This window comes from Solanum lycopersicum, chromosome 4 (genome assembly GCF_036512215.1).
Source record: "Solanum lycopersicum chromosome 4, SLM_r2.1".
Classification (NCBI taxonomy): Eukaryota; Viridiplantae; Streptophyta; class Magnoliopsida; order Solanales; family Solanaceae; genus Solanum; species Solanum lycopersicum.
Window position 1 is genome coordinate 47,490,561 of NC_090803.1, and position 16,967 is coordinate 47,507,527.

At 34.6% G+C, this 16,967-nt stretch overlaps 1 protein-coding gene across 1 annotated transcript in view; it reads right to left on the reverse strand.

Moving 5' to 3' along the window:
• Nucleotides 1–7,135: 7,135 nt before the first annotated feature.
• The window catches only part of LOC101247423 (uncharacterized), a 30,908-nt gene continuing 21,076 nt past the window's right edge, over nt 7,136–16,967 (reverse strand). The window contains exon 2 of the mRNA XM_004237464.5: nt 7,136–8,004. Within this exon, the coding sequence (XP_004237512.1) occupies nt 7,489–8,004 (516 nt within the window). The 3' untranslated portion in view covers nt 7,136–7,488. The remainder of the gene's footprint in view (nt 8,005–16,967) is intronic.

The following is a 16,967-nucleotide window of genomic DNA, read 5'->3' on the forward strand; positions in this document are numbered from 1 at the left end:
ACAATTATGCATTCTATCATCATCCTCGAAAGTGACCGATCTTTTCTTTGTAACCAGATCTTTCATAAACTTGGCATAATCGGGCATTTGTTCTAGAGCTTCTACCAAAGGGAAATTGATAGAAAGCTGCTTCAGCATTGTTATAAAACGCCGATATTTACCATCCTCGGTCTTTTTCACTAATCTCTAAGAAAAGGGGGGGTCTAGGCATGGGAATTACCTTTATAAGGACTTCTGCATCTTTTCCAGTGCTATCTTCTGCTTCACCACTACCCTCTACCACCTTATCATTATCCTTTCTCACCTTTTCCTCATTAGACGGCATAGGTGGGTCAATGGTTTGCTTACCACCCCGAGTAGTGATTGCCATATAGTGTGCATCATTTTTTGAATTTTGGACAGTGTTGTTAGGAAGAGTGCCAGATTGACGTGTGTTCACAATCGCAGATAATTGGGCCATTTGCAACTCGATCTGCTCAATCGATATTGAATGTGTATCGACTTTTTGCCCAATACCCGCTAAATCACTCCTTAACTCTTTAATGTGCTCATCACTAGCATCGAACCTCCTCATCATTTTGTGCAACATATCCTACATAGTCATCTCTATTGCATCCACGTCAATAAAAAACTATCTTTCAAATTCGCCTAATTGTAATTTTAAAATATTTGATGTCAAAGACTTTCCTAGTTGTCATAGAAATATTGAATTCTTTTTAAGACAATTAACGTTGACATATGTTCTTGAAAAACCTTGTCCTGAGGCTACTAGTTCTGAGGTAGAAACGGACGAGGCTACTTTAATTAAAGAATAAAATTTGCAAATGGGAAGATGATGATTACTTATGCAAGAATTATATTCTTGGAGGAATGTCCAATAAATATTATGATCAATATTATATTAAGTGAAAATTTGTCAATGAGATTTGGGGTACTCTTAAAGCTATCCATTTAGTAGAAGAGGCAAGTTCAAAGAAATTTTTTATTTCAAATTATATGGAGTTGAAAATGATTGATGACAAGTTAATCACTGAAAAATTAAAAGAATTTCAACTTATAGCTAATAAAATTGCTTTATATGGAATTGCTCTTGATGAAAACTTTCATGTTGGTGCTATTGTCTCAAAACATTCTCTATCGTTGAAGGAGTACAAAAGCAAACTCTTGAACAGGAAGGAAGATTTGACTCTTGAACAATTATTATAGCACTTGCAAATTAAACAAGAGACAGATACCGTGACAATAACCTTTAGAAGGAGTCCATCATGAAAGCTCATGCTGTTGAAGAAAAGATCAAGAAGGAACCTACTAATAATAAATTTTTGAAGGCAAAGAAGTGTAAAAATTGCAAGCGTACTAAATCTAATTCTAAGTTGATTGAATGTTATCATTTTCATAAAATTGGTCACTATGCACGTGATTGTAAAATTCTTAAAGCTGAAAAGAAGAAAGGAAAGGCAAATAATAATACAAAAAATGACCTGGTGGCTGATACGCTCAAACTTACTTCTCAAATAAGAAGTAAAGCGATCGTATCATGTAAATAACTCAACTAATGAGGTTGGGATCGTTCCCACGAGGAAAATAGTTTATAATTAACTTTAATCTATTATTACTATTGTTCAGTCAATTACTTCCTTGGAAAGCAAAAATGATAAAAAAAAGGGGGGGGGGGGGTTCTATTTCTAAATGAATTAAAATAACTAGCGAATTTAAAGGAGACAACTAACAGCTTCAAATGTTGGAGTTTAATCAATTAATAAAAGTAACTAGGGTTGACGTGTTCCCCACAGGTTCATAACTTGATAATTCTAACTATAACAACTCTTTCCTAGTAACTTGCATGCAAAGTGATAAGTTATGTATTTCTAAATCCTTGGTCCGGCTTCTAGAAAATATCACTCCGCACCTTGGTCCGGCTACGTTTGTTGTTATACTAACCCTTACCTATACCTCATATTAAGCATTGTATTCGATATTTGACAAAGTTATTACCTCATACCAATCAATACTACCCTATTAGATAGTATACACTAAATCTATGTTGATAATTCTTTTCCTATTATCTACCTCCTTGGTCCGGCAAATAGCATTAAGGCGAGTTCTAACGTTGGCCATCTGGTAAAAAGACTTCTAAGAGAAAGAATTATCAATACATGTAAGACACTATTCTAGAATTGTTATTTTAGTTAGGTTTTACCTCATTATTCGCCTATGGTTCCCACAACCCTAGTTATGGAGTTTAGTTACCCATAGTCATAATCACAATATTCAAATATGTAACATAAGAATTCATGCACTTACTTAAATAAGAAAGAATAAAATTTAAAAGTTCACTTGATTAATCAACAAAAGTCACCAACAATCAATTACTAGAGTCTAAAAATATTCAAGAGTCTAACAAAGAATCTAAAAATAATCCAGAGTCTAACAAAGAGTATAAAAGTAATCCAGGGTCTAACCCCAAAAATGAGGCTTTTCAAACTATTTATAAAAAATAAAAACTTCATTAAATAAGGACTCTATTTGTTGGAAATCTGTCAAAACACGGCTGGATCGACGGACATCGGGACGAATCGTCGTGGTCACGACGGACCATCATGGACTCCGTCGTCCCATACTTGTGCAATTTCTTCTGCTGCTCTCTTCATTACCTTCGACGGTAGGTATGACGGATCGTTACAGGCACAACGGCCCGTCGAGGGTCTCCATTCCAAAACACTTGAACTCTTGGAATTTGGGTACTGGGACTACTTCTCCGATCTTCATGACGAACCAGCAGGACGCACAGTAATGGCTACGACGGTCCGTCACGCACTCCGTAACTCAACCCTTGGTCAGACTTCCCCATCTTCCTTCAGCAGCTGCACTACGATGCCACCTACGGACCGTCACGGGCACGACGAACCGTCACAAGTTCCGTAGGTGGTACTTTTCTGTATTTCTTGCTCAAAAACCTCTGCGTTCATTTTTTAGATAGATTTCCTGCAAATAATGAGAAACTTACATAAAAATTAACACAAAAAGGCTTTTGGACATACTAAACTTAAGGAAAAAGTATTAAAAATACCGTGGAACCACGGTATATTAGTGGCAATGGTTACAGAAGCATTTGTAGCGGGAGATCAAGTAGAATGGTGGATAGACACTGGCAACTCATCATATATCAGGTAATCAATATTCTTTCAGAACCTATGAATTAGTGGGGGCGATTAAGTTTTGCATATGGGAAACTCATCCTATGCTAAAAGTGTGGGAAAAAAACTGTTGAACTAAAAGTCACTTCCGAAAAGATTGTCACATTGATAGATGTATTGCATGTTCCTGATATTCGAAAGAACTTGGTGTTAGGTACACTTATTTTGAAGCATGGTTTTAAAATGATTTTTGAGGATGATATATTTATTTTGTCTAAAAAAGGCATGCTTGTTGGAAAAGGTTATGCTATAAATGGCATGTTCAAACTCAATATTGAAAACGAAAATATTTCTGTTTACATTGTGGAGTCTTTAGATTTATGGCATGAGCGTCTTCGCCATGTAAAATTTAGATTCATTCAACTCATGGGGAAAAATGGATTAAGTAAAGACTTTGGAAAGAATCATGTTGCTAAGTGTATTACGTGTAGTAAATGTAAAATAATAAAGAAACCTTTTAAGTATGTTGAAAAGATATCCACACTTTTGTAGTTAATTCACACTGATATTTGTGAGATGGATTGTTTATCACATCATGAAAAGAGATATTTTATCACTTTCATTGACGACTACTCAAGGTATACATATGTCTTTCCATTAAAAACAAAAGATGAGGCATTTGAGACTTTTAAAACATATAAAGCAAAAGTTGAAAATAAATTGAGTTTGAAGATTAAAACAAATTAGATCTGATAGAGGTGGAGAACATCTAAAATCAAATTTTATTGATTTTTGTGAAAACGAAGGCATTGAAAAATAATTGACTATGTCTTATACACCACAACAAAATGGTGTAGCGGAAAGAAAAAATAGAACTCTCATTAAAATGGTTAACTCTATGCTTTATGGATCTGGTATCACTGGAAATTTGTGAAAATTTGTGGACTGAAGCCTTATTTTTTGCATGTCATATTTTGAATCGAATTCCTTCCGTGAAACATGATTCATCTCCATATAAACTTTGGAAGAATCGAAAGCCAAATATAAATTATTTTAAAGTATGGGTTATTTGGCTCATGTTAGATTACTAGATCAACAATTAACTAATATTGGATATAGAGGAGTAGATTGTGTATTTATTGATTATTCACAAACACCTAAGACTTATAGGATTTTGAATCTTGAGACTCCTAGCCCTCATACAAATTATTGAATCGTTGCATGCTAACTTTTTTGAGCATATATTTCCTAAGGAAAAAAGAATCTTTGGAACAAAATACAAGTTCTTCTATATCTATTCTTAAAAGAAAAATAGTTGTACCTTTTGAAGAAAGTCAACCATGACGTAGTGCAAGATCAGCTAAATCAAGAGACTTTGGACCAAATTTTCAAGTTTATTTAGTTGAAAGGGATGCTGAAAGTTATGCAAAAGCAATGGTTTCACATGATGTTCCTTTTTGGACTGAAGCTATTGATGTGGAAGATTGAGATTTTTTTCTCTTAATAAATTTATAAGACCGATCTCGGTTGGAGTTAGTAAGAAAACTCTTGATCAATTTTTTCTATATTCCTACTGAAGAGAAGGATGACATTTTATTCTCTTAATAAATCTTTTTCGATTGGAGTGTGTAGGAATAATCTTGATAGATTTACCGATACTTTGTTGTAAAGGAGGATGAGATTAATTTTCTCTTCATGAGGTTCATAGACTATTTGGTCGGAGTATGCGAAGTTACTCTTGATGAATTCACCGCACTAAGTGCGAATTGGAGGCCGCTTCAATAACATTTTTAACAGGGAAATCTTAAAGCACTTGGCTAAAAGGATTCAGGATACATGGTCGTTAGGTGTCAAAGGATTTTGATTTTCACCAGAACATAGTGATATGCGTGGAGTATTTTTCTAACTTCATCAATGAACCACTTAATTCAAGATTTGCTCACTATGTAGTCAATGATTTAGAAAACCTTCACTAGCTAATGATTCAAGTCCAAAAGACACCATTATTGATGATGTTGCTAGATTAATGTCTCAATATAATTTCTTAAACTTTTTTTTAGATTTTTAAAAGATATAATTTCTTGAAACAAGTGGGGAATTACAAGAGTTAGTGTTTCAATTAATTTTGAAATAAGTATTAAAATAACAAAATAATGGATGTCAGTTGTAACATTCTTTTTTGTTTAATTCTACGTTATAGGATTTTGAAAGAGGCTTTTTAATTCTACGTTATGGATTTCTTGAAAGATGACTTTTATTTTTCATTCATGAACATATAATAAATTATATTATTTAAAAGTCTTTGCTTGCAAAACTTTTATCCTATAAATTGAGTTTTATTTTAGTTGAAAAAGAGAAGCATGTCCAAAAAAAAAAAAACTTTCCCTTGAAAATGCTTGTGAGACATTAATCAGAAGGTGAAATCACCAATTCAAGAATAGAAGAGCAACATTCTTGAATGCTACTTGTTTTGTGGCTTAGTTGAATCTCGAAGATAGAGTTGTTATTTATGCTTCCGATTGCTCGTGGGAGAGACTCCAACTATCTTCAAGAAATGTATTAACGTGCCTTTAAACCAAGCAAGTTTTGTTTTTTGAATTCCTTGTATTTTTATCATTCTTGTTCATTTGTTCTGACACTTACAAAATTAGAATATTGCTAGGATGAAACAAAAAGAAAAGATACTTATTGCAGTATCACCAATGAACATATGAAATCAGAAAGATGATAGGCTAGATTGTAGAATGATTAACATCTGATAAAGAGAATATACACAATATATTAGAGTAAATGAGACTCTTTGTTTCCCTCGTCTGTTATGCCTTTTCATTTGCATCATTTTTAGTATGTCTTCATTATTATAGGATAGATTTACTGAAGGTTGAAACTATATAATTGTACAATATAATTAAGATATTATTAATTAAAAGTTTTATATGTAATATTAAAAAATAACTCCAAGAAATTGAACAGATTACAAAAAAATTAATTTCTCATTAAAATAATTTATTTACATATTAGAGTATCAAAATAAGAATTAAGGAGGCATAAATCAACACATGTAAATAAATTAACAATTCATTAATTTATAAATAGGGCTAAGCGATAAACTTCAAAATTTCTAAACTATTTTTTTAAAAAAAAAAGGAAAATGTGCCTGAAGATAATTAAACTTTATTATATACTTTATATACTAATATTTTACTAATAAGCAATCAAATGATTTTTACAATTTCAATTTAAGGATAGGGATAAGATAGTAATCCAAATTTTCCCTTTTAATTTTAGACTATGTATTAAATTATTAAATGTGATTAACTTTTAAGACTTCAATTTTAAAATTAAGAGTAGTTACGTTTAGACTATAAAATAATTAGCAATTTATTTATTAATATTTAATTACTTTGATTGTGATTTAATATAGGGACAAAATGATAATTCAACTTTAGCTCTATGACAGGTATGAATTCTTATAAATTATTTTTACTAATGACAATGTAACTAGAAAAAAAAGTAACTCACAATTAGCTATGACTCTTCATAGAAAGATAGTGAAAAGATAAATCTAATAATTATAGAACTTTCTGTACAAGCTTTTTACTTTTTTAACTTGCTCATGTTGCAAGTCAAAATAAAATTGATGTTATTCTATATATATCTTAATTCATCCGACTAAGTGATGTGGCTTTGTATTTTAAAAACTTTATAAACGGCATAACATATTCCATAACTTGTAAGCTATTAAAGTAGTTTTCACCTTGCGATGTGCAGGTTGTTTACCTAATAATTGATGATATTGAAAGACAAATATGATATTTTTCTGTAATTCAAAAATGTGACAAATGATAATAATATGAGAGTTATTAGTTTGACAAAGTCTATGAATGACTAAATTGTAACTCTCTTTAATTATCATGTCTCTAACCAGAACATATTTCCAAACAAAATCAATGACTGATTATCATAATTAAGCATTAAATTACCTGTCACCAGTTAACTTCAATCCAAAATAAAAATTCAGTTCATGTATTGCTTAACACTATTTAGATATCTTCATACATACATATCATTTCCCAGGTGCTAGAAGAAATGACAGACGAATCCTTCTGAAACAAAATTAAACAAAGCAATCAAGGTCTATCGTTATACCTTTTTGTCTGGCATTATTTTAGGACAAAAGTGAGCTCGAAATGAATAAGAATGAACACAAGCTCGTCTAAACTGTTTAATCTGTACAATTATATGATTTGGGTTCCAACTTCAAATCTAGCTTTGAGAAAAACAAGGACCAAATAAAAGATTGCTTGCTGCCAAACAGCAGGGTGTTTGGCTCCCGAAATCCATTACAAATTTACAGTAGCTTGGTCCAGGATCCTAAGAATGGGAAAACAGCAATTAGCAGTCTCAATACAAATGGAGTTCCTCCCCTTCCGATTCTCTTGCTCAATTTACCATCAGTCCATTGTTTTGGTTCAGCCAGACTCTGATTGAGGGACTTTTCCTGATGTCCTTCCATCCCATGATTGTCTAGTTCATCCCAACCACCAAAGTTTAGAGTGCTTCCTGACTTTTTTCTATCTGGTGCACCATTTGAGGACTGACAATCTCGAACCTTGCCATTTCGAGTATTTACTCCTTTTCCCATTGTTGTTCCAGGGTTGCTCGCTGCTCTAGCACAGCGTCTTTTCTTTTTCTTGTAACTGGATCGTGGACCTTCATCGGACCATCCCCAGATGGCATCCATCACTAATGAAAGAGCAGACTGTGCCAAAGGAAGTGCTAATGCCATGATAATAGTATTTGTGCCTGTTCCAAGTACTACTGACATAATAATAGCTGGAAGCATCCAACCAAAGGCTCTCAGCACCTGCATCAGACCATAAGACAATTATACTTATAATAGTCGGCAAAAATGGAGGTTTTATAAGCAAGCATTAATAAATTGAATTTCCACTGGTCACAAAAATACAAGCCAACAGATTAAAACACTCAATATATTTCACATATTTAGATGATCTTTGAAACCTAATGAACATAAAAGGGTGAAATTTTGTCGTTACCAGGTGATCCCCAGCAATATTTCTACTTTAATTCAGTCTAATAGCTCGTATGTAGATAGAAAATGCTAAATTATGTGATCCCAGTGTCATCATCATCTCTTCCAATAGATATGACATAAAAGAGCTTTCAGTTTCGTAAACTGATGCTTTTCTAGAAAGAGCAGAAAATATGTAAGGTACAGGTGGCAGAGCTGCAAATGAGCTCAATAAAAACAAGCTTTATCAAAAGAAAAAGTGAAAATACATAAGTAGCACCTCAAACTTACTTTGATAACTCGGCTACATGCCTTAAATTTACGGGTGTTTCTTTACCATATTCTAGTTTAAAGTGAAACAAACCCAGATTAATGTACAACAGAGATACACGTGTGAAACGTGCCCGACATGTTTATAATATCATTTTAAAAAACTTTACGGGTGTTTCTTTACCATATTCTAGTTTAAAGTGAAACAAACCCAGATTGATGTACAAGAGTAATACACGTGTGAAACGTGCCTGACATGTGTATAAGATCATTTTTAAAATTATTTTTATTATTGTTCATTTTACTATTATTATTATTGTTTTTCCGTTCTTCCTTCCTTATTCTTTCCCTACTCTTTTTTTCTACATCCATGGCTATGAGTTGCATTTTCATGGCGTAGTTTTTCAGTAATGAAATCCATAACACTGACACACTGCTCACAATTCAAAGGGCTTCTCAACAAGATAGACCATTGTATAGAGGAAATCAAGGTCATTCGAATTCAATTTTCCGGTGAAGGTTGTTCGGTTTCAATCTCTACTTTTGGATCTTGGATTCCGATTTATAAGGGGTAAGATTTGAGGAAGGTGATTTAATCAGTGTTTTACAAAGGAAACATAGACATTGTCCACTTTATGGGGAAACAATGGTGATAGCGAACTTTTCTGCCAACCAAACTCACATCGGTATTGTCTAAGAAACAAATTTGAACTCCCATTTATAATATATAATATTAAACCCATTAATCAATTTTATGTACAAAGAAAACGAGAATGACGTAGATGAGGGAAAAGATGTCGAGGGAGAGGTCCGCATCAGAAAATCCTGGGAAGCAAGAAAGAGGAAAGGGAGAAAATAATAATAAAGAAAAATAAAAGGAAAATGTTAACCTAAAAGAAAAATACTAAGAATATATGATTAAGTATAACTAATTGCTAAGTTGCTCGGACTCGGGTGTGGGTGTCCGATAAGGGTGTGGATCTACAAGTTGGATCCTTCATGATCATATTTTTAAGATTCAGGGATAAGGATCCATGTATGGATTAAAATATCTAAAAATAGAGTTATAAAACCTAAATTATGAGATATTTTGTGGAGAACTTGAGGAGAATCTTGGAAGGAGATTAAAGGAAAAGAAGCGACATAGAAATTTCTATAAACAAGGTATTTCATTTTCTTCAATTTCACCTTAGCTTTTGTATTGATAATTGGAATCAATAAAACTATCCCCATCGATTTTGGTCCAAGTACCCAAAATTTGACCAAATCAGACACGGATTCCACACCCACATCCATGTCGTGTCGACACGAGCGCGGCACCAAAAGTGAAGAGCTCGAGCAACTTAGACTAATTGTATATCATCCAATAAGAAGATGACAAATGTACCTTTTGAGCATTTTGTGTTATTTTTCCTTTCATGCTCTTCCCGAAAGTTGATGACATTTTGTGTGTCATTCCATCTGTTAAGGGAGTATTAATTTCACTTTAGAGAGGGGGGGGGGGGGGGTTAAGTTCAAGTCCGTAGCCTAGTCTCCTATCAAGTTCGAAATGCAATTTATGCATTTTCCAAAAGAAAAAAAAAACAGTTCAAGGACAATTAGGAAGCACGAGGAACAACAACACCTCTTACCTGGAATAGAAACTGGCTTAGTCTAGCAGACTCAAGACCCAATAGCATGACTCAACTTAGGAGTGTGTTTGGTATGAAGGAAAATATTTTCCAATTTTCTCATGTTTGGTTGGGGCAAAAGTTTTGGAAAATATTTTCCAAATTAACTCATTTTCCTCAAAATTAAGAAAAATGACTTCCCTTCAAAAATTAAGGAAAACATTTTCCAAAGCACTCATCCAATTTCAAATTACATTTTTTTTGGGAAAAACATCAATTTTTTAAAAAATATTTTCAATTTCAAAATTTTATTTTTTCACCCGATCTCTAACCCACCCTCCCTCCCCCCCGCCCCCCTCCCACAACACCACCCTCTCCCCTAAAAATTAATTTTTCTTTTTAAAAATATTTTCAACTCCAAATTTTTATTTTTAAACTCCTACCTCCCCCCCCCCGGCAAGCCCCCCTCTACCCACCCCTACCAGCCCCCTCACCCCTACCCCCAAAAAATTAATTTTAATTTTTAAAAATACTATCAACTTCAATTTTTTATTTTTTCACTCCTAACCCCTCCCTCTGCTCCCCCCCCCCCCCCCATCACCACTATCCAAAAAAATTGTTTTAAAAAAATATTTTCAATTTCATAATTTATTTTGTATTCTAGTAAAAATAAAAGATGTTCCTCAAAAATATTTTTCATTTATAAATCAAACACAAAATCATTTTCGGAAAATATTTTCTACTCACCAACCAAACATGAGAAAATAAGTCTAAAATCTACTTGTTTTGCAGAAAAACATTTTCTAGGAAAACATTTTCCTTCATACCAAACACACCCTAGATATAAAATTGCAGAAAGGAGAAAAAAACCTGATGTAAAAACCATGAAACAAATTGGACCCATATAAAGTCCTATTTTGAGTTATATAGTTGTTCCACAGCAGTTCAACGGTCTTGAATTACTCCACCAGTTGTCTTAAGGTCTTGGGCTGAATTCTTTCACCACATAAAAGTGCATGTGTGAACCACAAAATCTGGATACACGTATAGTAGGGTCTCAACTCATATGGTTGTTACACAGGAGTTGTTTAGAGCTTCTAAATCAATGTATAAAGGTCTCAAACTATCGCCTTAGATTTTGAGTCTGAATGCTCAGATTCTCACACACATATAACTGGAGAAACTTTTATACCAAGCAGGAACTGATCCTTAATTTTTTGTATTTAAGTTCATCATCTGCATGCCAGTGGCAAGGAAGTGAAAGAACCACAAATTAAGTGTTTAGGCTTTTTACTGAAGAGACTAATGTTTTTAACAAATTCGCCTAACACTTCTCAAGAAACAAAGAAGTAATCTTGTTCATAACTACCAAACAGAAACTCTGATGCATTCTCTTAATTTAGGAAGTCTTGACCTTATATGACGTCAACATGAATTTAACTTATATCTAACTGCTTATAAGTTGCACTATGAAGAATCTTATTTACCTGATGACATTATCTTTTACCTGATTAAATCCCCCCATGTACTTTTCTTGTATCACCATTTACCACCTTACCAAATTGAAGGATCTCTTTTCTTTGTTATCATTCCACAAATTCCTTCTGATCTTGTTCAAGTTATTCTTCACACTGGAAGGCATAGGAAAGAGCAACATAAGGTAAGTTGGTAAGGAATCAAGAACACTGTAAATAAGTATAACCCTGCTAACCCAGATATAGGTATTGTCTATTCCAAGTTTCAAGTTTCTTTCAAGTCTTTCTTCAATCTTTGCCTTATATTGTTGCTCCTAACGGAATGCCCAAAAAAATGGTTGGAAGCTCACCAATTAGACACCCCAAATTCTCATTAGCATGTGCAAGTCATCCACATCAAGTTGATCTTTAAACTGAGACTGATTCAAACAATAGCAAGATGGCTCTTAAATATCTAAGTTTCTCCTTAGCTCCACAAGAAACAAGAATATCATTGGCATATAGTACGTACAAACCTTCACTCTATCAAGTCTTGTTGTCCCAGTTTTGAACCCTTTAATCCAATGCAAAGTCATCGCTCTGTGTAGCATTAGACTGATGTCTCCCATAGAAGGACTATATAAGAAGGGGATAGAGGGTCCACCTGTCTTAATTCCTAGAGTCTTCTGGAGTTCCATTAATAATCACAGCTTACGTAACAGTGGAAATGCACCATTTAATACACCAAATCCACTTTTCGCCAAATGTCATATATTTTAACAGATTAAGTAGGTAAAACCAATTCACATATCAAATTCCTTTTCTACGTCCAACTTACATAAATTACAGAATACCACTTCACCATGTCTCCTACTAAGCACTCAATTGCAATGAGCACTGGGTGCATTATTTATATGAAGGCCTTTTGTGTATCTACTACCAAGTACCAAGCATTTCATAACCTTCTTGTCTTTCTATCAACAAATAGGAAATGATGTTATAGTGGCTTTCCAATAAGCTAATTGGCCTGAAATCCCTCAATGCACTTGCCTTCTTAGGGATTAAAGACATGCAAGAGGCATAAAAGCTTCTTTCAAATTTCCCAGAATGATAGAAGAAACCTACAGCAGCCATAACATCATCCTTCACCATGGACCCAATAATGTTTAGGTTCAGGAACCTTCTCACTTAACAACTTCTAATGACATACTCCACTTCCTCTTCTGGAAATGGTCTATGAAGCCATTCACTATCTTTTGCTGATAATCTGGAACAATTGGCTTGGAAGGAGGGCCTCCAATTTTCATCGTCCCTGTACAAGTCCTTGTAACTAAGTATCTCCTCATTGATTACTCCACGTTTATCCACCTCTACTCCGTTAACTTTCGGCTTTTCAATCATGATACTCCGTTGATATTCAACTTTTCAATCATATTAAACCTTCTGTTGTGTAAAAACTCTATTTCTTTGAATTGTCCCCCACTCTTATCCACAAAAATCTGGATCTTTGTCTACATAAAATTTGTGCTAACCTTATCACGTCATGTAATTCCATCATGGTACCAGCCCTCTCTGTTAACTGCTCTTTATTAAGCACCCCGACTTCTTCAAAGCCGAGCTTACAGAAGATCTGCATTTCATTCTAATAGATAAAGTCAAAGCTTTCTCTTCACAGCCCTCAAAGCCCAACCCATTTGTTTACACACCTTGGTTATACATCTTTGAACCCATTTTTAGAAACACAATCAAATTTAATAGAAGGAAAAGAAAATTGTATGCACTGTTGCGTTGCATGTTGGACGTCATCTCCGTTCATGGTAATGCCAGAAGTTTGTCAGAAGAAGACAGAGAACCTTCCTCTGCAAAAGTAGCTTCTAATCTTCTGTCACTTATCAAAGCCCCCAAATCGAACCTTTGCATATGTTTCCTACCTAAAAGAAGAAACTTGGTCAACTTCAAATGATAACTGCTCGGCAATCACCAAAGGTTCTGGAGAAATTATATCACGATTTCGAGCTTTATGTTGGGCTGCTGACAATTCCATGAGAAAAGAGTCTGATTTGAGCCCATTAATATCTACTGAATGGGTCATTGGAGAGGCATTACCAACCCCACAGAAAATTCTCGTTTTTCAGTAATTTTATCCTTCGCTACTCTGCAATCACCAACGACTCTGGAGAAATTATATCACGATTTCGAGCTTTATGTGTATAATTTCACGAGAAGGTTTCAATGGACAAAAAAAACATGGTTAAATCACCTTTTACTCCGAGACAATGGACTCAAACCATTACTCGGCTTTTGCTTTTTCATTTCCATTTGTATTTGCATGTGGACCACATGAATGATTTTGCACTGATTGAAATTTAGAATCAAAGCTGCGGTAGACGATGTGCTGCTATGGGAAACCCTCAATGACTTCAGTAGTGCGTGGAATTACTGATGCACCTCCCTTTTCATTATCAATTCTTCCACAGCACCTCCGGCCATTACCATCGTTTCGAGAAAAAGATTTCCATCATAGTTGTACAGCCTTCTCTATACCCACCTGAATTTTAATTCCGCACTCTCCGTCTTGAATAAAATGTATAACTGCGTTTGGGCCGATGAGGATCGAACTTGAATTGTCGCCCATTTCAAATGTTCTCTCGTACGTGTCACATCATCTAGACTCAAAAAACCCCTACAGTGCTTTCCAATAGCTCAGATAGTGTCTCCCCGCAACATATGTGCCAGGAAGTTCTATCGAATCCATGTAGTTGGCAATATTATTCTTCAAGCATTAGACATGCCCAAACAAAAAGATTGTTTTAAAACCCCTCCATATCAAATCACTCACAAGAGCCCAAGTTGCTTCATAATTTGATGGAGATTCAATAAGAAAGCTTTTACCGACCATGTCCATCATTCCAGGTTCTGCCACCAAGTTCATTCCAGTTCTTCGTAGCACATATATTAATCATATGCTCTACCCCAATTTTTATGTGACACTCTTTCCTTTTTAATCGGTTCAAACTTCAAAAACGAATAACACATTTCCATATTTCATAACTACTTAAATTTAAAATGTCCATTTTACCTTTAATGAGATCATTTATAGCCACACGAATGTCTATGGCTTATTTTAGACCACAAGTTTCAAAAGTCTTACTTTATTTTATGTTCCTATCTAATTAAGATATTAGGCACTTGCTCATACAACTCTGTTGTTATACTTATGACCTAATATCCACAACACCTCCTTATCACAGCCGGCATTTAGTTTTCGAGTTAGATTATTTCTGGATTATGGTAGCCCCTGCATATGACTTGTTATCAACTCTTTTTTGTTGACAAAGAAACCCACAGCTACTACCCTTCGGGTGCACACATGATATACCCTGGTCCATTAGTGTAATAACCTGCAAATCATACAAGAGAGGTAAATCACACTAGGCAAGCAATGATTGACGAACTCGACCAAGAAACATACAGGGTGTTTCAAAATTGAGACCCCCCATTTGGGAGATCATCTATTCAACCAACACAGTGACCCTTGCCGGTTCGTTGTCGACTTTCCAAATGTTTTATTATTTCGTTTCTCTGCAAATCTTTGGATGTTCCTTGCAATATTAGCCCAACCTTTATTCTCCTTGAACTTAGGAAAAATAACATGTCTCTTCCTTCTTCCTTGTACCGCAACTATTCTGATGTATCTTCCCTGACCGATCTCATATATGGAGTATTCATATGACCACTGCTGCTTCACCCATTTGTCGTTGATTTCCCCTATACCTTCTAAAGCTAAGCACATGATATGACCAATCCACAGAAGTACATTATGACTAATATGTATACTTCACCCATTTGTCGTTGATTTCCCCTATACCTTCTGAAGCTAAGCACATGATATGACCAATCCACAGAAGTACATTATGACTAATGTGTATACTTGTCATGAATCCTCTGCTACTTCCAATCCACCCGTATCAATTAGGACCATCTTCCTCGATATCAAATGAGTTCCAACTGCTAACAAATAGCAAGCTTCTGCTGCGATTAAAAGCACCCTAAGCAAATTCGGTGAAATTTCATGTTGAATGTGGTGCCTCAAAACCTGGAGATTAGTTCCACTTTCTGTTGTATCAACTATCAATATACAACTTAAAAGTAGGATTACAGTATTTGGCTGAATCTGATTAGTCAGTTGCCATATTTTAGGCTTTAGTTTGAACTAGTATCTTAAATAGCTTATAGAAAATGAATTCTGAAACAGGCTTCTCAACTCCACCAGTCATCAATGGTGAAAATTATCAAGCTTGGGCAATTAGAATGGCGGTTCATCTTGAAGCGGTGGATCTCTGGGAAACAGTACAAGAGGATAATGAAGTAACTCCTCTCAATAGTGCATTAGATTATTCATCACAAGGAGAATAAGACAAGGAAAGCCGAAGCTAAAGCTTGTCTTTTCTCTTCAATATCCCATTCAATTCTTCCCAGAATTATGCAAATGAAGTCTGCTGCAGAAATTTAAGAGTATCTCAAACAAGAATACCAAGGAAATGAAAGAGTGCAGAATATGCAAGTGATGAATCTGAGTCAAGAATTTGAAATGAAGAGAATGAAAGACTCAGAAACTATAGAAGACTATGCAGACCAACTACTCGACTTGGCCAACAAGGTGAGACTGTTTGGTAAGAATTTCGTTGATGAAAGAATTGTTCAAAAGATTCTTGTTACTATGAAGTCACAATCTTTAGAGAATTCTAAAGATCTGTCAAGCGTTACCTTGGCAAATTTGTTAAAGCTTTGCATGCATTGGAGCAAAAGAGATTAATGAAGAAAGAAGGTTTTGTTGAAGGTGCTTTTCAAGCTAATTCACATAACAACGAGCCAAACAAAGGAAGGAAAAAGATCAAGAAGCAGAGTTCAAGCAATAACTACAACAATCAGGGCAGAAGTTAGTCTACCTGCCCTTATTGCAGAAAGAAAAATCCCTCTCAAAAAAGTTGATGGAGACCAAATGTCAAGTGCAACAATGTGGTAAATTAGGCCATGTGGAGAGGGTATGCAAGTCACAACCACAACAACAAGAAGCTAAGGTTGTTGTAAATCAATATCCAGAAGAGCAATTGTTTGTAGCAACCTGTTTTGCTAGCAAAAGCGCTTCTAAAAGTTGGTTAATTGAGAGTTGGATACACAAATCATATGACCAGCAACCAAGAACTCTTTAAACATCTAGATAGATCTTTTATTTCCAAAGTGAAAATTGGAAATGAAGAATATCTCGATGCAAGAGGCAAAGGAATTGTTGCAATCGAAAGCCTTACAGATTTGAAACATATAGTTGATGTTCTCTTTGTTCCTGATCTTGACCAAAGCCTCTCAAGGGTTGGACAGCTACTTTTTAATGGTTTGAAAGTGTTGTTTGAAGAAAAATCATGTGTCATCAAGGATGCTCATAATAAAGAGATGTTCAAGA